The sequence below is a fragment of the Ochotona curzoniae genome, unplaced genomic scaffold (assembly GCF_017591425.1).
Source record: "Ochotona curzoniae isolate NIBS_2020 unplaced genomic scaffold, NIBS_Ocur_1.0 scaffold_4701, whole genome shotgun sequence".
In the NCBI taxonomy this organism is placed as follows: Eukaryota; Metazoa; Chordata; class Mammalia; order Lagomorpha; family Ochotonidae; genus Ochotona; species Ochotona curzoniae.
Genome location: NW_024467122.1, coordinates 52,082,546 through 52,105,291, shown reverse-complemented (window position 1 = coordinate 52,105,291; position 22,746 = coordinate 52,082,546). Strand labels below are relative to the sequence as shown.

At 42.2% G+C, this 22,746-nt stretch overlaps 1 protein-coding gene across 4 annotated transcripts in view; it reads right to left on the bottom strand.

Moving 5' to 3' along the window:
- Positions 1 to 22,746, bottom strand: part of CTDSPL2 (CTD small phosphatase like 2) — a 71,004-nt gene that overhangs the window by 36,120 nt on the left and 12,138 nt on the right. For all 4 annotated transcript variants that reach the window (XM_040969884.1, XM_040969883.1, XM_040969880.1 and 1 more), the window contains exon 2: positions 15,184 to 15,393. In XM_040969884.1, coding sequence (XP_040825818.1) covers positions 15,184 to 15,369 — 186 coding nt within the window. In that variant the 5' untranslated portion in view covers positions 15,370 to 15,393. The remainder of the gene's footprint in view (positions 1 to 15,183; positions 15,394 to 22,746) is intronic.

Below are 22,746 nucleotides of genomic sequence, written 5' to 3'. Positions count from 1 at the left end.
GGGATGGGAATCTGAGCAGCCAGGACACAAACTGGCATCCATATAGGATACTGGCACTTGCCAGTGCACAACTAGCCAGTTGAATCATTTCATTGGTTCACAAGTGTTTATTTTCAATTAAAAAACAAACAGGTCAAAGAGTCTGTGCCTGTATAAGAGCTGATTTGAAGACTTCTTTCCTGAGGAAATAAAATCCAACTCCTATTACTCAGGATATTTTTCAATGTATTTATTTTTTTTTTTAAGATTTATTTGAAAGTCAGAGTCAGAGCAGAGCACAATTTTCCATCTCCTATTAATTCCCCAGATTGCTGCAACAGCCAGGTGTATGAAGAGACAGACAGAAGCCAGAAGCTGCTTCTGCATCTCCCACTGTGGTTGGCAGGGAGGTGGATCATACCTGGAGCAGCTAAGATACAAATCAGCACCTATATGGGAAACGTGTTATGCCACCACACCAAGCTTCTTTGTCTAGTTTAGAAAAAAAGACAGATAAGCTAATGTATCACTTACATTATACTGAAACTATCCCCTATTTACTAAGAGCATATTAGCTAATGGACAGTATGGAGGCATCCACATACTATAGCAGAACAGATTAAATTGTGGTCAGCTGAGAAAACATTCAAATGATTTACCTAACAGCCCTGGAAAGGAAAAGAAAGCTATTAACATCAGTACTGGAAATCTGCAATCAGTGACAGTTAAACCCTAACTCTTCAGAAAATGCATTTAATTATCTATATAAGGATCCAATTATGGAAGAAAATATGAGACAGACCACCGAATCAGTTTTTTCATTATAGATACATGGTATACAATGTTGTTTAAGTCAAAGATGGATGGATAGCACATATGATGGTGACACACACAACAATGAAGCTGAAAAATTCCTAGTCACAGCACCTTAGCGCAAAAACACTGCTCATGTGTTTGGGGTGATGCTGGTACAAACAAACCTATGCTGATGATAGTGAGGGTGGCAAAAACAAAACCTACTGTACTGTTATGCAAAAATAAAGCATATACAATTATGTACAATAATACTAGTTAATCACTTTCCTGCTGGCTTGTATATTTACTATACTATTTTACTGTACTCCAACTGCAAAAAATTTACCATAAAAATGGTATTCCATGTTGTTAGCAATCTCATCATATATTTCATGTTTACTATCCCTCTTCACAACATTACAAGGCCATGTCAAATGACTGACCTCAGGTCTGTGGAAGTAGCTCTGGATGTTCTCTGAATGACAACATTACCTAAATGAAGCATTTCTCAGAACCTTTCACCATTAAGTAATGCATATCTGTACATAATGTGGGGACAGTATCCAAATAGTTATTATTTTTAAAATAAGGAGAAATGAGACTTTTCCGTTACTACATAGGCTGTTTTAGTATAAATCTAACACTTTACAATGTCTTCTCTGGAATTTCCATTTCTAAAGCAATCTACCATAAGCTGTTAAGCTGAAAGTCTGGAAAGAGAGTCACATTGTTTTTGTTTGTTTAAGATTTATTTTTTTAAAAGGAAGAGTTACAGGGACTGACATGGTGGCATAGCACACTAATCCTCAGCCTGCAAATGTAGGCAGATGGGTGCAGGTTCTTGTCCTGACTGTTCCACTTTTGATCCAGATCCCTGCTTATGGCCTGGGAAAGCAGAGAAAGATGACTCAAGTCCTTGGGCCCCTGCATCCGTGTGGGAGACCTTAGGAAGCTCCTAGGTCAGCTTCAGACACTGTGGCCATTTGGAGACTGAACTAGCAAATGGAAGATCTTTCTCTCTTTGTCTCTCTCTTTCTCAGTCTATAAAATATGCCCTTCAAAAAAAAAACAAGTCTGCCATGAGGGAACTTGGGAACTGGGTTCCTCCTAAAACCGTTCACCTAAACTGTTGACATATGTCTTGTTACAGTTATAGAGCTAGACTACCCGAAAAACAGCCAGGTTCTGCAAAATCATGCTTCAATACTATGAACTGCTAAATACTAAAATTAAAATAGACATGAGACAGCTGAATAGTAATCTATAGCCATTTTAAGGTGTATAGAACCCAGCTGTATATAAACTAATAATTGTAATGTCAATGTAGAAGTCATAGGATGTGGTTCAGAACTTGTACTCTTTTTTTTGTTGTTGTTGTTGTTTTCTCTCTCTCTTTGAACATGCTGGTTATACAATATCAAGTCAACTAATTCCATTACGTTATAAATTGTTACTGATGTAATGTCGGGGCTTTCAATTGATTGGCATGATACACTTTCGGCTGTACCTTCAGACCAGAGACTGTCTCCCCATGAAACTGTTGAACTTATCTGCACAATAAGATGCTGGACTCTATGCTTTGTAGATGCTTGCAAGGAAAAAAAATCTCAACTGAATTTGATCTGTGGTAATGCAACAAGATGGAAGAATCCACCATGGGGGGGGAGCAGGTTTTGGGGAGGGGAGGGGGGAATCCCAGTGCCTGTAAAACTGTGTCTCATGATGCAATGTAATAAAAAATTTTAAAAAAAGAAAAAAATAAATAAAATTCCTAGCTCCGACCTGCCACTAAGATCTTGCGGCTGGGCAAGTTTGGGAGGGGTTTGGACCTTGGGGCTGGGGGCATCTGCCGATCCCTGCAGTGTGGCAACTGTGGGGGGTTCCCCTGCCGGGTCGGACCCAATGCTGGGAACTCACGCCAAAGACACTGCCAGAAGGCAGTGAACCAGTCCTCGGCCTCCCCCAGGGTAGCCAATATACCAAGTGTTGCCAGGCTTTGCCTGCTGGCCGCCCGGGGGGGCAAACTCTGGGGTTTTTGAGATAGGTAGTTGTTGCCTGGGGACACCCATGACTAAGGCCAGTTTGAGTGTAGGTGAGAAGTTTATTTTGGGTGATTCCCAGTGACAGGGTCATGAAAGATTCAGGCATGTGTGGGGACCAAGACCTGGTGGTTTGGAGGAAAGTATCCATAAGATAATTTGGGTTAGACAGATTCACCAGCTCAATTAGGAATACAGAGATGGGCTATTAGCATAGAACATCACTGATCGCCACATACCAACCCACACCAAAGCCATGGATGGGGGCCTGTTTGGCAGGGTTAGGTACCGTTACCCGACTGGGTGGTGGAGTTATGGAGTGGTCACATTTGGCAGGATCAAGACAATATCCATCCAGCACACAAGAGAACTTGGTCTGGGGGTAGACTCTGTGGGGTTGTGTGAGCCCAACCCTCTGGAACACAAGTCACCCTGGTTATCTCACAAGCTGGGGTTGCAATGATCTATAAGCTAGGTGTGACCATGCCACCTGCCATTTCTCACGGGTAAAGGAACCCACAACAGTCAGGGTAGGTCAAGGCAGCAGCACCTGAATGTGCATCCTTAAACAGGATGTGGGGTGGGCTGGGCTGCTATGGAAGGGGGCAGAATGGGCAGAGCTGAACAAACCTTAACTCACAAGAAACAACAGAAATCAGGCTGGAGCACAGGTCATGCCGTTTAGGTCCTTGCACCTAATGATCTGCGTGAGGCAGGGACACTAAGCCACAGCATCCAAGGGGCCAGGACAAATGAGGGGCTCTGCCAAGCTGAGACAGAGCAACCACCGGCCTGCACGTGATCTAAGGCTGGGAATAGGCCTGGTTGGGGAGCTAAGAGGACACCCTAACTGGGTTGAATTTCCCACCAAGGAGCACATGGGCTGGAATTGGGGCTGCGTTCCTATCAGGATAGGATTGTAATCTCACCTGGCACAAGTTTGGACTGGGACTGGAAGCACTAAGCCGGGCCAGACTCCAACACCATCTGGTGCTCTGGAGGACCGGGGGGAGATGTGTGACAGACTAGGCTAGGTCTCAGCTCTTACTGAACCATGTGTGAGCTGTATGGGGGTATGGATGAGCTGTGACTGGGTTGAAACATCCAACAGTAAGAACCAGATTGGGGTGAAGGCCAGTCAGGAAAAGCCACTGTTCCTGCTAGGACAGGAGGTGAACTGAGTAGGGCTGGCTCATGGACCCACTGGTATGCACGAAATCTGGCACTGGGAGAGTTTCTGATGGAGGAGCCTGGACAGCTTCTCTGACAGGACTCAGTCCCTGCAAGTAAGCGCAAGAAGCACAATAGGGAACCCAGAACAGGCAATGGAAATTTCTCACTGGCATACACATGCCATGGGTTGGGGGCAGACCAGGCTGAACCTGATCACATCACCCACTGACGAATCTGAGCACCAGAACAGAGTGTGGGTTGAGCCAGGTTCGGTTGCGACACATATCAGTACACAATAAGGAATGCCAAGGTAAAATGAGTCGTACCAGATGTGATTGCAGCACCCAAACAACACATGTGAAAATCAGGGGGAGGAGGCAAAGCTGGCAGGGGAATGTGGGCTCCCCTGCTGGACAACTACTTCCATTGGAAAGCGTGAGTTGGGATGGTGGCAGATCAGACTAGGCAGGGCTATAACACCTGTGGGCCTCATGTGAGCTAGATCAGGGAAGGGCCACAGTTTCTGGCTGGTGCAAGCAAAAATTAGAGTGGGTGAGGGTTGGTTGGGCTTAGCCACAGCATTAGCTGGCAGAGGCTGGCACTGGGAGCTAATTCTGTCAAGTCAAATGCCAGAACCACCGGGAGAGTGCATAATCTGGGAGTGGATGTGGCCTAGAAGGGAAATAGTGGGCACCTCCCTCAGGGTTACACTCCCACTGGAGAGCATGAAAACCAGGACAAGGGCAGGGGCACCTAGACAGAAAGGCACCTGCCAATAGGTGTATGGGATGGACAATAGGTTGGTTGGGTTGAACTAGGCTTCAATGTCCATTGACGTGCGAGAGCTAAATGGGATGTGGGAAAGACTGGACAAGCCTGTGGTACATACTGGCAAGCATGGGAACCAGGGTAGGGGGCAGAACTGGTAGAGGTTATGGGGAGTCGCCCCCAACTAGGCCGCAGCTCCAACTGGTTTGCGTGAGGAACAAGTATGAAGTGGGTAGGATCGAGCTGGACTACAACACCCGTTGGTTCACGAGGAAGGCAGCACTGGAAACAGGACTGACCCACCAATCGCAACGACCAGCACATGCATAAGCTGACTGGTGTGACGGACGGTGTTGGAGTTTGTACTAGCAAACTCACTCAAGAATCAGGTCTGGGATCATCTCAGATGAAGTTTCTTTGGAGATCCCTCCAACTGAACTGCTGATCTTAGCACCCCAACCATGAAGAGACTGTCAGCCAGTGGACTCTGAATAGGTTTCACTGCGATTGGAACTGTGAGATTGGCAGCAATCCAGAACTGATGAACTATCAAAACTGTTTGAGCCAGACCCTTGGAGCGTGCCTCATGTTGGGGATCTGGGATGGGTGGGAGGTTGGGTAGGGCTTTTCCCTTTGTTATTCCCTAACCCTAGATACAGGGAAAAATGATAATATTAGCATGGAAACGTAGCCCTTGACGCTTTGTACCCTAATAAACTAAGATTATTAAAATAAATTAATTTAAAAAAAGAATGACAAGAAAAAAAAGAGTCACAGAGGAAAAAAAGAGGAAGATCTGCTGTCACTCCCCACATGGTCACAATGCCAGGACTGGGTCCAGCTGAAGCAAGAAACCTAGAACTCAATCTGAGTTTCCCCAAGAGGTTGGCAGGGGCCCAAGTACTTTGGGTCATCTTTGGCTGCTTTCCCAGGCAACTTAGCAGGGAGCTGGAAGCAGAGCAGATGGGACTTGAGTCTGCATTCATGAGATGCCAGTCATTGCTGGCTATGCCTTTACCCCCTAAGCCACAGCAGTGGCCCATATATATTTTTTTGTTTGTTGTTTCCTTGTTTTCATTTTACTTAAAAAGGGGCAGGGAATTGAAGTGAAACATCGATCCTCCATTGCCTGGCCCATTTCCCAAATACCCACAACAGACAAAGCCGGGCCAGAACAAAACAAGGATTCTTAAAATCAGACAAAAATGGCTCCCATTCTAGTACAGGAATTCACATTCAGAATGAAGTGCCTGGACAGTAATCAAAATTGAGAAACAAAGAGAAGTTTCAGATAAGACAGGGGTAGGGAAAAAGAACTTAAAGAGAATTACTGTTTTTTTTTAATGCTACACACACACACAAAAAAAATAGCTTGAAAAAACTCCAAGCTATACAATCTTCTATAATTTTTCATATAAAAAGAGAAGTAAGTACAAATGTCAAAGCTGGTGTTGTGGCATTATCAGGTAAAGCTGCCCCCTATGACACCGGTATCAGATATAGGTGCCAGTTTGCATCCTGACTGCTCACTTCCAATCTGCTCCCTGCTAACGGACTTCAAAGCAATTGGAAGCCAGCACAACATTGCCACTCCATGGGACACCAGGAAGATGTTCCCAGACTTGGCCTAGACCTGCCTTCTGTAGCCATAGAGAATTAAATGAACTATCAAAAATTCTCTCTCTCTCTCCCTGCCTCCTTCTCTCCACCCTCTTCTAATTCTCTAGAAATAATTAAATACGGTTCAGTGTAATAGCCTAAAAGTTAAAGCCCTCGCCTTCTATGCACTAGGATGCCATATGGGCATTAGTTCATATCCCAGCTGTTCCACTTCCTTTCCAGCTCCCTGCTTATTACCTGGGAAAGCAGCAGAGGACAGCCCAAAGCCCTGAGACCCTATGCCATGTGGGAGACCTGGAAGAAGCTCCCAGCTTCAAATGGACTCAGCTCCAGCCACTGTGGACACTTGGATAGTGAACAAGTAGATAGAAGATCTTTCTGTCTTTCCTTCTCTCTGTAAGTCTGACTTCCCAATAAAAATAAGTATCTTTAGAAAATGTATAAATAAATAAATTTTAAAAAGTCTAACTCCATGCAAAATTATTATAATGAACCACATAGAGAAGAGTAAATACTCTACTAATAAGGCATATAAGAAAAAAAAATAAAATAACAGGCATAGCTGGACCCAGCGGCTAAAGTCCTCGCCTTGAACACACCAGGATCCCATAATGGCACCAGTTCTAATCCCAACAGCCCCACTTCCCATCCAGCTCCCTGTTTGCAACCTGGGAAAGCAGTAAAGGATGGCCCAAAGCCTTGGGACCCTGCACCCATGTGGGAGACCCAGAAAAGGCTCCTGGCTCCTAGCTTCAGATAGACTTAGCTTCAGCCATGGTGGTCACTTGGGGAGTGAATAAGCAGACGGAAGATCTTCCTCTCCGTCTCTCCTCCTCTATGCACATCCAACTTTCCAATAAAAATAAATAAATTGAGGCATGACAAAATACCAAAATTATCCAAATATAAGAAATGAGGCATATAACAGTTACAAAACAATGAACAACACTAACAAAAAATCAGAAATAGAATAATTTCAGAAGACCAGACTACAAAGACTCAAAAGTAAGCAAGCAGAATAGATAATGCATTTAAGAAAGAAATATTTTGGGTGCGGTTTTTGAGAGTGATCATTTATTGACATTTACATGAATTTCTTCACATATACACTGTATTTAAATAAGATGCTTCCGAAAAAACCAGAGAGGATAATTAATGAGAAATCTTTAAAAGAAATAAACAGAAACCATGAAAATGCAATAAGCATGAAGATAAACAAAGAATATAGAGCAGACATAATTAGTTCCTGAAGAAATCAAGCAAAAACATGGCAGTAAAACCTTAGAAAACTTTATTTAAAAGGAAAAAAAATTTGATTTAAAAAAATATCTCAGAAAAGTTTTATATTACACCTTTAACTACAGATACCATACTGTATAACTGAGCTCTGGAACTTATTCCTCCTACCCAAATGAAATTCTGTTTAATACAGATCCTGGTAAATGTAAGAGACAACTGGATTTTCATAGGCATTTCCGTAACAGCTAATGGCACTGAGGAGACACTCAGTTCTCAGTGCCTGTTGGTCAGCTGTGTGTTTTCTTTGGACAAATAGCACTTAAGACTCTTTTGCCTGTTTTTATTTTTTTAATAGTGTTGTTTCCTATCTTTTGACCAATTCCAAATAAAAATTATTTGAAATGACAATACTAATGAACACAATATTTTCCTAAGATTATGAATCTAGAAAAAAATAAGATATATTTCAAACTTAAAATAATTAAAAGAAAAAGTCCTTGAGAACAAAGCAAAACAATTCATTTATAAAGAAGAAAAATTATCATCCAATATTTGCTAGCAGAGCTTGTTATCTCAGATAAAAATGGGGTAGCACTTAAAACTGAGAAAATTAGATGGTTTTCAATTTGCAAAAATAGTCCTGAATCTGTTTTATGACACCAGCACAATGCTGATTTCCAACACAAAAAAATATTAGAAATCAACAGAACTATAGACTAAAAGTTTTTAACAAACAAAAAGGAATGGCAAATTAACAATACAAATAATAATTTTTCTATTCAAAGCAATGTATGTATTTTTCCACATAGAAAGGTAATTGAGGAACATGTGAAGAACACCTCCAATGAAGCAGAAAAGCATCTGATAAAACTCAACAACAGGATAAAAACTTCTTCCTAACCAGGAAGAAAAGGGAACTTCCTCAAACCATAACTAAGAGACATTTAGCTATTACACCTTTCGGCGAGCCAACTTTTTCTCTAAGATCAGCAGTAAGGCAAGAGTGGCTCTCTCAGCACAAGACTAAGCATTAGTTACAGTTCTGAGCTAACACAGTAAGTACAGAAAAACAGAGAGGGAGATCCTAAGGGATCAGAAAAGGGAAGTAAAACTCTAGCAGCACATGACATAATTATCCATACATAAAATCCCATGATATACCCAAAGACTAGACCAATTAAGTAAATTTAGCACCTTTACATACCAGTTCAATCAAGAAAAAAATAAAGTGTAGTTTTGTATATTAGCAACAGTTACAAAGTAAAACTTTTCAGGGCACAGGAGTAAGCCAGCCACTTAGGATGCCCCTACCCTGTATCAGTGTCTGGGATCAACTCCCACCTCCATTTCTGATCCAGCTTTCTATAAATCCACCTGAATGGCAGTAGATGATAAGCTAAGTGTCTGAGTTCTTGCCACTTACATGAAAGATCCAGGTAGAGCTAAAGCCTTCTGGCTTCAGTCATGGCTGTATTAAATATTTTGGCAGTTAACTAACACATGCGAAATAGCAGTCTCGCTCCCCTCTGCTTTGCGTTTCTTTTCTTTTTTTAAAGATTTATTTGTTTTTATTGGAAAGTCAGATATACAGAGAGGAAGATCTTCTGTCCGATGATCCACTCTCCAAGTGACTGCAACGGCTGGATCTGCACCAATCCGAAGCCAGGAGCCAAAAACTTCCTCTAGATCTTCCAAGTGAATGCAGGACCCCAAAGCTTTGAGCCATCCTTGACTGCTTTCCCAGGCCACAAGCAGGGAGCTAGATGGGAAACAGGGCTGCCGGGATTAGAACCGGTGCTGATATGGGATCCAGGCGCGTACAAGGCGAGAACTTTTGCCAATAGGCCACCACATCAGGCCTTCCCCCCCTCTGTTTTTCAGATAAATAAATAAATCCCCTTAAAGTAAAAATCTTAAGTGTTCACTATTTAAAACAACATCACAAAACATCAAATATATATAGGAATAAAATGATTCAAAGCTTCTAAAACTTCTACATTAGGATAAATTAACATCCATATTAGTGAAAAGGTATTTCATAATTACGAACTGGCAGACCCAAGATTTCCATTCTTACTAAATAATCTACATAGTCAGTAAAAGTTCTATTGTAACCCCAACGCATTCTTTTGAAGAAAAATAACATTTAATTCTAAAACATTTGAAACTATAAAAGATCTTGAGGTCCAGCGGCATGGCCTAGCATTGGCCATTGCACACACTTGGGGAGTGAATCATCGGATGGAAGATCTTCTTCTCTGTCTCTCCCCCTCTCTGTATATTTGACTTTCCAATAAATAAATAAATCTTTTTTTTTAAGATTTATTTTTATTATTTTTTATTGGAAAGGCAGATATACAGAGAGGAGAGACAGAGAGGAAGATCTTCCGTCCGATGTTTCACTCCCCTAGTGAGTGCAACGGCCGATACTATGCCGATCCGAGGCCAGGAGCCTCTTCCAGGTCTCCCACACGGGTGCAGGGTCCCAAAGCCTTGGGCCGTCCTTTCCCAGGCCACAGGCAGAAAGCTGGAAGGGAAGCGGGGCTGCCAGGATTAGAACCAGCGCCCATATGTGATCCCGGGCGTGCAAGGCGAGGACTTAACCACTGCGCCACTGCACCACTGCGCCGGGCCCAATAAATAAATCTTAGGAAAAAAAAAAACTATAAAAAATCTGAAGTATTAAGTTTGAAAAAACTTGAACTGGAGGACTTACACTATCTCATTTGAAGACCCAATATTAAAAGCTACAGTAATAAGGTGCAGTACAGGTGTAATGACACACATATAATTCAATAAAACAAGGAAAAAGTCACACATAAATAAATGGCTTTTTAACTTCCAAAATTCAATCTAATGCAGAAAGAAAAGTCTTATTAAAAAGTATCACTTGATTAACTGGATATTCACATTGGTGAGGGTAGAGCAAGGAACCCCTTACTTTTCCCCGATTTTTAAGGAATGTATATATGTATTATATGTTTATCTGTTTAAAGGCCATAATAACAGAGGGCCTGGCACAATATCCTAGTGGGTAAATAGCCTACAGGTTCCACCAAAGATATGTCTGGATAGCCCTTCAGACCTGGTGGCCGGCAGGTCAAAGAACTCTAGTAGTGGCACATAAAGTGCCATTAAGTAGTGCAGTGTGGAAAGACTTTAAGACTGCAGGGACAACAGTGAGCTGCAATGCCAGCATCCCATATAAATGTTGGTTCCTGTCTTCACTGCTCCACTTGTGCTCCAGCTCTCTAATAATGTGCCTGGAGAAAGAATTGGCCTGAGTGTTTGGGCCCCTGCTACCACTCACATAAGAGACCCAAATGATGGAAGCTTGTTTGCTTGCTTGCTTGCTCTCCTTCCAAATAAACAAACAAATATGTATATTTAAAAAAGAAGGAAATCTCATTGCATTAAAAGTAAAAAGGGCATATGAATGATTCTTGGGTTTCCTTAATGATCATTTATAATTTTTAGAGAATTTTCAGAGAAGCACTAACTCTTTGAGTCACAGATCTGGATTTGAAGAGACCAAAAATGTCAACTTTTTCTCTTACATGACCAATTTTGTCCTCTCCACCCACCTAAAATGCATGCATTGAAAGCGCTAACCCTGAGTACTTCAGAATGTGACACATCTGAGGATAACTTAAGAGATCCTAAAGTAATCTAACAAGCATCTGAACACTAAGATACAGTTAAAGGAGTGATCACTCGCCACACAGGAAGAAGATGACCATTCACAAGTTAAAGGCAGAGGCATTAGAAGTAATAATTCTGCTAGCACCTTGATATTGGATTTACAGACTCCAAAACTATGAATAAAAACAACATACTGAAAATAAAAAACATATATATATATAAACAAAACAAAACAACATATTGGGCCCGGCACAAAAGCGCAGTGGATAAGGTCCTCACCTTGCACACCCAGGATCCTATATGGGTGCCGGTTCTAATCCCGGCATCCCAGCTTCCCATCCAGCTCCCTGCTTGTGGCCTGGGAAAGCAGCTGAGGACGGCCCAAAACTTTGGGACCCTGCACCCGTGAAGGACACCCAGAAGAAGTTCCTGGCTCCTGGCTTCGGATACCGGCTGTTGCACTCACTTGGGGAGTGAATCATTGGACGAAAGATCTTCCTCTCTGTCTCTCCTCCTCTCTGTATATCTAACTTTGCAATAAAAATAAAATAAATCTTTAAAATATAAAAAGCCTACTTTCTGTTTCTAGCCATTTATGTAAATATTTTGTTATGGCAACCCTGAGAAGCTAAAACACTCATTCCTTATATCCATAAGTGAACAACAACCTATGTTTAGCTTACTTTAACATTCTCATGGATAATTTATGGCAAAGTTACTACTAGAACACCTATTAAAACTGGCAGGTGGGATAAGAATGTACTGTTGAAATCTGACTTGTGAAGCCTACATACTAGATCAGAATGTTTGGAATCAAGCAATTTTTATTCCAGCGTCCTGTTAACCCTGAGAGGTAGCAGGTGATAGTTTCCGTACTTGGGTCCTGATCACCCACTTGGGAGACTTTGGTCAAATTTCAGACTTTTGGTTCCAGCCTGGTCCTGCTCTCTTAGTGACAGGGAGCAAACCAGTAGATAAAGATTCTGTCTCGGGCCCGACGGCGTGGCCTAACGGCTAAAGTCCTCACCTTGAACACGCCAGGATCCCATATGGGCACCGGTTCTAATCCCGACAGCCCCACTTCCCATCCAGCTCCCTGCTTGTGGCCCGGGAAAGCAGTCCAGGATGGCCCAAAGCTTTGGGACCCTGCACCCGTGTGGGAGACCCGGAAGAGGTTTCTAGTTCCCAGCGCCAGATCGGCACAAGCACCGGCCATTGTGCTCACTTGGGGAGTGAATCATTGGACGGAAGATCTTCCTCTCTGCCTCTCCTCCTTTCTGTATATCTGACTTTGTAATAAAAATTAAATAAATCTTAAAAAAAAAAAAATCTGTCTCTTGTCTGCCTGCCTGTCCCTCTCTTTCAAATAAGTAAACAATAACAACAAAAGACCGCCCCACCCACTGTAAAATGAGCACTTAAGGTGAAAAATAGCAAAAACACCAGCAGACATATAAAGTTCTAGAAACTGTCACAGTGGAAAAAAAAAAAGGAGGAAAGCAAATTTCTAAAAAAGTCCAGTTTCAAGCATACAGCTTCAGAAAAAAAGTACCAAAAAAATCAAACAGGCAGCATAGGGATTTTCAAAACTTAGGTTTGAAAAGGCAGTGGTAGAAGAAAGAGAAGAAGTCCAACACCCAATCAGCAAGATCAAAAACAGTAGATTATGTTACAAAAAAAATACTAGGGGAAATTTTTTATATTAAAAAACAAGCTCATGGGCCCAGCGCAGTGGCCCAGTGGCTAAGTTCCTTGCCTTGAATGTGTCAGGATCCCATACAGGCACCACTTCATGTACCAGCAGCCCCTGCTTTGCATTCAGCTCCCTCTTGTGGCCTGGGAAAGCAGTCAAGGACGGCCCAAAGCCTGGGGACCCTGCATCCACTATGAGACTCAGAAGAGGCTCTGGCATCCTGGCTTTGGATCAACTCAGCAGTGGATGTTGCAGCCACTTGGGGAGTGAATCAGCAGATGGAAGATCTTCTCTGTCTCTCTGCCTTTCTGTATATTTGACTTTCCAATAGAAAAAAAAATCTTTAGAAAGAAAAAAAGCTTATATTTTTCTTTCATGAATAACATAAAGATATCAAGATGGTGATACACACTCAGAATATGTTTAGGTTAAATCATGACCAAGGGCTTTCACTTGCACATGTATAACCACATTATTCATTTTCAAGTGAAAGAATGTAAAAAATGAAAAAAGCACTTTACAACAAGTACAACTGTTTAGAAAAATGAAATAGAAAAACAGTAAGTTTTTTTACTAAGAGAAGCTAATAATAATCCATCAGAAATTTACAAAAATGAGAATTTACATTTCTTGAAGGCATTTAATCTATGCTACATAATGCTAGAATTGTGTAGGTTTGTATAAATTAACTAAAAAGCTTTTTTAAAACATGTTTATTTAAAAATAACAAACAGGTGGGCATCTGGTTTGCCTATTAAGAGACCAGTGGACGTCCGTCCAGGTCCACTGCTTCAGATCTTCACCTCTCATTCTTAACAGTGCCTGGCTGACTCCTGCTCTATTTCCAATTCCAGCCTCCGGTAACACAGACCCAGCAGCAGCGGGTGATGGCTCAAGGAGCCAAGTCCACACTCAGACCTATCCACTTAGACCTAGACTGACCTTCCTGCTCCTTTCTTAGGCTCTAGGCATTCGGAATGTGAACCAGTGGATGGAAGATGGGCTTGTCTCGGTCCTTCTGTTTCTTTTCAAGTAAGTACTAAATAAGAGGAAGGATTAACAGCAAGGAATAACAAGAAAGGAGGGAGGGATAGGAAAAAAAGGAATGAAGCAGGGGAGAGAAAGAGAAAGGGAGAAAGATAAAAAGAAAAAGAAAGGAAAGTGTCTATGCTCCATATTTGAATATTTGAATTCAATTCTCCAACGTCCTGCTAGTTCCAACTTTAGGGCAGTGGTTACGGTTCAAGTGACTGGATTCCTGCCAACCACATGAGAAGCCTGGACTGAGTCCCTGGCTGGCACCAAGGACATCTGGTGAGTGAACCAGCAAACAGGCACTTGATTCACATTCTCTGTCTGTCACTATCCACAGGTCTCACTCTTCCTCAAAATACGATTAACAAAAAATATTTTAAAGCACAATTAAATAAAAGCCTACACAAATAAGATATTTCTTATAAATCTTAACCAACAGTTCACAATAACTAGGCTTCATTAATTATTTGAAGCAAAATCTAAAACCATGAATAAATCAATGAAGTGACCTGTTTTTCTATTTATCAAAAGGATATGCTTAAAGTAGAATGAAAATTTCATCATATATTTTCCCCAGAAAGAATATAAAAGCAGTAGTCATAACTCAATCTACATGCAGTGAATAACATTTACAAAGTGTAATCAAGTTTTCCAAACAGCTTTTCTTCCTGTTATAACAACTAATCTGAAAGCAATTCATATACAGATAAGCAATCAGTATTAGTCTCATTCTACTATCATTTTGACGTTCTAAGCGGTATATGAAAATGGCTCAACTTGGTCTACAAGCCTGAATTTAAAGCACATGACTACAGTTTCTAATTTCTTCTAATAACTGTTTGCTCTTTAACAAATACAATTTTATTGTTCAAATGTTACAATTCAGATTTAAAAATCATCTCCATGATTACACACTAACTTTTCTTTGAAATAAAAATTAAGCAATTCATTAAAAGAAAGCAAAATTTTGAGTCCCATTAATGCTTTACTGAAAAGATATAAAGCTAAGTGGATTAGTTAGGGGAACCAGTAATGTTTTTAACTGCCATTACATATTCTGAATATTCTCGTAATATTTTAACAGTAAAATAACACCTTTATGTAGACATCTCCTTAGACAGTTTATCATCTATACACTTACAAAGAAAATGTGCTAAACTTCCCTTTGAATGACATATAAATACAAGACAAAACCATTACCTTGGGTGTGCTTCCTTTAATGAATTTTTTAATTGAAGACAACAAGCCGGTTTCATTCTTCGGTGGTTTTTCTCCTCCTGAGGGTAGACTATCATCAACTTCTGAAAATTTCCTCTTTGCTCTGGCAGTGCGCTGAGTTTGTATTTGATTTGATTGCTGAGAAGTTTTCCTCGTTCTCAGCCTCATCTTTCACGGGTGCCACATGTAAAACTGTAAGAAAAAAATAACACAGGTTATTAAAATTCAACCCAAATGTGTTCAGCTTAAATATATATTTTTTAACTGGTAGCCAGACCCTATATCTTTTTTTGTTTTTGTTAAGATCCATTTATCTTTATCTGAATTATTTATTTATTTACTTGCTTTTTTATTTTTACTCTATTTACAAAAACAGAGGAGAGAAGGAGACAGGTCTTCCATCTGCTGGTTCATTCCTCAAATGGCTGCAATGGCCAGAAGTGGACTAGTCAAAAGCCAGGAGTCAGGAGAATCTTCTGGGTTTCTCACATGTGTATAAGGGCCCAAGTATTTGGGCTATCCTCTACTGCTTTCTCATGCACATCAACAGGGAGCTGGATTAGAAATACAGCACTTGAGACTGGAACCAGTGCCCATATGGAATGCTGGTGCCAAGACAGAGACTTATCCTGGTATATTATAGTGCTAGACCCTAAATAGTATCTGTGCCAGTCTCTGTATTGGCAAACACAAGAATCAGGTCTGGGATCACCTCAGATGAGGTTCTCTGAGGATCCTTCCAACTGAATTGCTGGACTCAGAACCCCAACCATGGAGAGATTTGCAGGTGCCATGGTCTGCCATGGAGTGCATGTTTCAGAGCTGAGTCTCCTCAATGGCTTAGATGGCGCACTGGATAGCATATCCAGGTGCACATGGAAGACATGGCAGTACACTGGAGTCTGCAGAGGACACCTGGTACCAGAACAGAAGATGGAGGACAGAACAACACGTCCCAGGGTAGGGACCAGCAGAAGCTGTAATCAGAAGTGGTACCAGTATCCAAATCCAGTCACTTCTTTCTTCTTTAAATATTTGCATTTATATTTATTTGAAAGCCATATTTACAGAGAGGGAGAGATCTTTCATCTACTGGTTTACCCTCCAGATGGTTACAATAGCTGCAGCTGGGACAGTCAGAAGCCAGGAGGCAAGAACTTGCTCCAGACCTCCAATGTGGGAAAAGGGGCTCAAGGACCTAAGCCATTCTCCCCTGCTTTCCCGGGCCACCAGCAGGGAAGCTAGGTCAGAAGTGCAGCAGCTGAGGGTCCCAGGCAATGGCTCAAATGGCTAAATCCTCCCCATTCAAGCTCTGGGATCACATATAGGCATTGGTTCACGTCCTGGCTGTTCTGCTTCCCATCTAGCTCATTTGGAAAGTAGTTAAGGATGGCCCAAAGCCCTGGGACCCTGCACCCATATGGGAAACCCAGAACAAGCTCCTAACTCCTGGCTTCAGATTGACTCAGCTCCCGCCAGTGCAGCCACTCAGGGAGTGAACCAATACGAAAAATCTTTCTGTCTCTTCTACTCTCTGTAAATCTGACTTTCCAATAAGAATGAATAAATCTTGAAACAAAGCAAAACAAAAAAGCAGAAGAAGTGGAAAAGCTGGAACAGGAACTACCACCCAAGTAAGTGTCAGCACCACAGGTGGAGGATTAGCTTGCTATGTCACCACACTGTCACCTGGATACAGGCATTTCAAAGGGAAATTTAGTCACTGTGCAAAAGTGTATCCCCAAAACTTAAAACACTTAAAGTTAATTTATGCCTTGTATTTTATATTATCATGAGCAATATTTGCAACAACTTCTGAAATATTATTATATATCAAACAGCACGTATACATGCTGTCTTCACCTATAACATCAGCATCTGCCTCACAAATACTTATTGAGCACTGAAGCACACTCAGGCACCAGGTTAGGTAAACAATGAGAAAGTAATAAATAAGCTATAGAAAGATTTTACCCTTCTGAAATTACAATACAATGGGAAAAATCATCAGTCAGTGAATAAATGAATTCCATGAATACAACTCAACTAATAAACAAAAACATGGAGGAGCTGGCCTAGCAACTAAGTCACTGGTTAAGGCACACACAGGGTGAGTGTTTGACACACTGATTAAACAGCCACTTGGGAGGCCTGTGTCCCCTATTGCGGGTCTGATGTGAGTCCTGACTCCTCGCCTTGAGATCCCACTTCCAGCAGATGCACATCCTGGAACACAGCCGACGATGGCTCAAGTACTTGGGACTCTGCCACCCACACAGGAGACCTCATTAGAGTTCTGGGAGAGGGAAATAGTGGGCTCATCCCTCTTGGGTTACCACTTCCATGGGAGGACATAAAACTAAGACAGCGGCTGGGGTGGAATGGGGTGTGGGACAGACTGGATTACTGCTACACTTACTGGCAAACCAGGGTAGGGGGTGGGCCTGGTAGGGGTTATTGTGGGTCGCTCCAACTAGGCTGCAGCTCCCACTGGTTTAGGTGAGGGCCAAGTATGTGTAGGACAGAACCAGGCTGGACTGCAACACCCATTGGTTCCAGTGGAAGTCGGGAGTGAAAACAGAACCAACCCAGCAATTACAACCACCAGCTGATTGGAGCGATGGACAGTGCCAGGCCCTGTACTTGTTAGCACATACAAGAAGTTTCTTTGGAGATCTTCCTAATCTAAATGCTGGACTCAGAACCCTAACGAAGAAAAGAGAGAAGACAGAACAGGTCAACCAACCATCTCAGCTATGATGGACTATGTCAATCAGTGGATTTTTCAAAGACCTCATAGTGCTTGGAGTGGCAAGATTGACAGCGATTCATAACTGTGGCAATATCAAAACCACTCAAGCAAGAACCTCAGAGCATGCCCTACATCCGGGACCTGGGGAGGGTGGGAAATTGGGTGGGCCCTCTCCCTTAATACCCCACTTTAAACATTAAGGTAACAATATGGAAAACATACTAGTATTGTCCACTTTCCTGTAGCCCTTGAACCTTCTTACTTTAACTAACCATGTAAAGAATGTCAAAATAAATTTTATTAATAAAAAAAATAAATAAATAAGAGTTCTGGGATCCTGGTTTTAGCTTGGCCCAATCCTAGCTGCTGCAAATACTTGGAGGAAAAAAAAACAAAACAGCAAGCAGAGATCTGTTTAGTTTTCTCTCTCTCTCAAATAAAATAACAGTAATTTTTTTTTTAAGATTTATTTTTATTATTTTTTCATTGGAAAGGCGGATATACAGAGAAGAGAGACAGAGAGGAAGATCTTCCGTCCGATGATTCACTCCCCAAGTGAGCGCAACGGGCCGATACTATGCCGATCCGAAGCCAGGAGCCTCTTCCGGGTCTCCCACGTGGGTGCAGGTTCCCAAAGCTTTGGGCCGTCCTCGACTGCTTTCCCAGGCCACAGGCAGGGAGCTGGAAGGGAAGCGGGGCTGCCAGGATTAGAACCGGCACCCATATGGGATCCCGGGCGTGCAAGGCGAGGACCTTTAACCACTTGCGCTACCACGCCGGGCCCAATAACAGTAATTTTTAAAATGTTTTTTTTTTAAAAAGTGCTTGCCGGGCCCTAACGGCTAAAGTCCTCGCCTTAAACATGCCGGGATCCCATATGGGCACCAGTTCTAATCCCGGTCGCTCCACTTCCCATCCAGCTCCCTGCTTGTGGCCTGGGAAAGCAGTCGGGGATGGCCCAAAGCCTTCGGATCCTGCACCCGTGTGGGAGACCCGGAAGAGGTTCCTGGATCCTGGCTTTGGATCAGCATAGCATTGGCTGTTGCGTTCACTTGGGGAGTGAATCATTAAACAGAAGATCTTCTCTATCTCTCCTCCTCTCTGTATATCTGACTTTGTAATAAGAATAAAATAAATATTTAAAAAAAAAAAGTGCTTGCCAGCAGATGATGGTTCAAGGGCTTGGAGTGCCTGTAACCCCTTGGCCTGCAAGGATCCTAGCTTTGACTTGGCCAGGACCAGCTGTTGCAGTCACCTGGGAGTTGATTCACAGGTGAGAGATCTGTCAGTCTGCTTTTCAAATAACTAGAACAGATCTTTAAAAAAAAAAACAGATGCATCTCACTGTGGAAACCTGGATTTTATTTCTCCCCAATTCCAGGTTCCTGTCAAGGGATACCTGGATTAATTTCCAGCTCTCAGTTGCAGCTCAGTCTAATCCTCGCTGGCACAGGAATCTGTCCGCCTGTCTCTGACCACATCTCTCTTCACTTTGACCTTCAGGTTTCACAACGATGGCTGGATCATTTTTTTTTTTAAAGATTTATTTTTATTATTTTTTTTATTGGAAAGGCGGATATACAGAGAGGAGAGACAGAGAGGAAGATCTTCCATACGATGATTCACTCCCCAAGTGAGCCGCAACAGGTCGATACTATGCCGATCCGAAGCCAGGAGCCTCTTCCGGGTCTCCCACGCGGGTGCAGGGTTCCAAAGCTTTGGGCCGTCCTCAACTGCCTTCCCAGGCCACAGGCAGGGAGCTGGAAGGGAAGCGGGGCTGCCGGGATTAGAACCGGCGCCCATATGGGATCCCGGGCGTGCAAGGCGAGGACTTAACCACTTGCGCCACCGCGCCGGGCCCTGGATCATTTTTGAAAGATGCACAATGGGCCCGGCACAGTGGCTTAGCGGCTAAAGTCCTCACCTTGAACACATCGGGATCCCATATGGGCACCGGTTCTAATCCTGGCAGCTCCACTTCCCATCCAGCTCCCTGCTTGAAGCCTGGGAAAGCAGTCGAGGACAGCCCAAAGCCTTGGGACCCTGCACCTGTGTGGGAGACCCGGAAGAGGTTCCTGGCTCCTGGCTTTGGATCAGCATAACATCGGCCGTTGCACTCACTTGAGGAATGAATCATCGGACAGAAGATCTTCCTCTCTGTCTCTCCTCCTCTCTGTATAGCTGACTTTCCAATAAATAAATAAATCTTAAAAAAAGAAAAAGATGCAGTAATACTTTAAACAATAAATTCAAAGACAATTGTTCAGTGCGGCAGTTTACACATCACACAGAACACCTGCACCCTACACTGGGTTCTAGTTCTGCCTCTGCTCTAGAATCCAGCTTCCTACTACTATCACTTACGATGTTCACTGCGGTAGGTAATGGCTTAAGTAGTTGGGTCCTCACCTCCTACCTGAGAGACCCTAATTGTTCCAGGCTCCTGACTGTAGACCTGGGTTCAGATCCCACTGTTTAGGCATTTAGGGAGTGAACTGAAAGTGGGAGATATCAACAATCTAACTCCCTGAATTAAAAGAAAATAAAGAAATAAAAAAATTCACATCCAAAGAAACACATGAAGTCATCTACTTCAACTCTTATTGACAAGAAAATGAAAGTATAGTAAAACTGTTCCAACAGTAAGAAGTAGTTAACACACACTGAATTATAAAGACTACTAAACTAAGAATTAAGAAATATAAGTTCTAGTATTACTCTCTTATTGCTAAGAAAAAAATCACTGAGCCGGGGCCCAGCACAGTGGCCTAGTAGCTACAGTCCTTGCCTTGCACACGCTAGGATCCCATACGGGCACCAATTCGTATCTCGGCTGCTCTACTTCACTTCCAGCTCCAGGCTTGTGGCCTGGGAAAGCAGTCAAGGACGGCCCAAAGCCTTGGGACCCTGCACCCATGTGGGAGACCCAGAAAAAGCTCTTGGCTTCAGATCAGCTCAGCACCAGCCATTGGGGCAACTTAGGGAGTGAACCAGCAGATAGATTTTTATCTCTCCTCTCTGTAGATCTGACTTTCCAATACAAATAAATAAATCTTTACAAAGTCACTGAACGGTCATTTTTGGCCAAAATTAGGAATATATAATCAGCACCCATCCCCTGGTTATCCACGTTTTCACAGCAAGAGAATCGATCATGAATTGGAAATGTGCTTCCCCCAACAAAACGCCTATGGTAAAGACTTTTCCCCATCAGTCACTAAACACCAGAATTTAATTACTTACACAGAAGTTATATGTAATCTAGAGAAGATTTAAATTATACACAATGAAGTGTGTAGCTTATTGGAAATAATACACAATTTTGCTATACATAGTCGAACATTGACAGATTCACAGATTTTAGCACCCATGGGGATCTTCAAATTAGTTCCCTACAATACCAAATGATGACTGAATTTAACTATTTTGAGTCTCAAAATGAAAAAGGAATAGGAAAGGCTATAAAGCACAGAGGCAGTAAAGCTATTTCCAACAGTGAATGCATTCACAGAAAGTCTAACTCCAGCTAAGCACTCTGAACTATGTAATGTACCGAAACTTCTAACAAAGGTTAAGATGAAGATTCTTACAAACTCTATAGTCTCAGTTTTGCTTTTACTAACACAAAAGGCAAAGGAAAAAAGAATGATATTTTAAACATTGAAGCTACATTAAATCTGATGCTATATCATTAATAGCAAAAGCAAAAACAATAGCAACAACAACACCACTAGAGAGTGAATGTGTGGTCTCCTCCCAAGTTCATGTGTTTAAACTTAGTTCTCAGTGCGACAGCTTTGAAGGTAAACTACTTGGGAAGTGATTAGATCAATATGGCACAGGCCTCATGAAATGGATTAATGAGTGCTTATATAGATTTCCCAGAAAAATCCCTAGATCCATATAAAGTTATAGCGAGGAGACAGCAGTGTGTGAAAGCTCAAGAGCCAAGAGCTTCTTGTGGATCTCTCAAATGGATACAGGGTCCAGAGCCCTGTCAAGCTCCTCTGCTTTTTTAGGTGCATTAGCAGGGAACTGGATCAGAAGTGAAGTAGCTGGAACTTAAAACTGGCATCCAAATGAAATGCCAGAATCAGAGGAGGCAGTTTCATCTGTAACACCACAACATTTGTCTATGCTGTATTATTTCTATAGTAACCTAAATAGAGTAAAATATCCCAAAATAAAAAGGGTTTGCCCACAAAGTACCAAAACATCACACAGAAGTGGTTTTATCCCATAACCAAACAGTACCCAGCCTTAAACTGCCAGCCAGAAACAAAATATTACGTTTTCTAGGGCCTAGCACAGTGGTCTAGTGGCTAAAGTTCTCGCCTTGAACACACCAGGATCCCATAATGGCACCGGTTCTAATCTGGCAGCCCCATTTTCTATCCAGCTCCCTTCTTGTGGCCTGGAAAGCAGTAGAGCACAGCCCAAAGCTTTGGGACCCTGCACCCACACAGGAGAGCTGTAGAAAGCTCCTGGCTCATGGCTTGGATTGGCACAGCAGAGACCATAGCAGTCACCTGGTGAGTGAATCTTCATAAGTAAGATCTTCCTCTCTGTCCCTCCTCTTGTCTGTATATCTGACTTTGCAATAAAAATAAATAAATCTATGAAAAATTATGTTTTCTCCTAGAGAGTGAGTGCTAAAGCACAAAGAAGATTTATTATTTGAGTCATACAGTATTTACTTAATAATACTATTTCAATTGTATACATTTTGTTGGAATCCTTTTTTTCTTCAGAGAATTCCCTAGAAGAGGAAAATTTGTACATGGCAAATACAC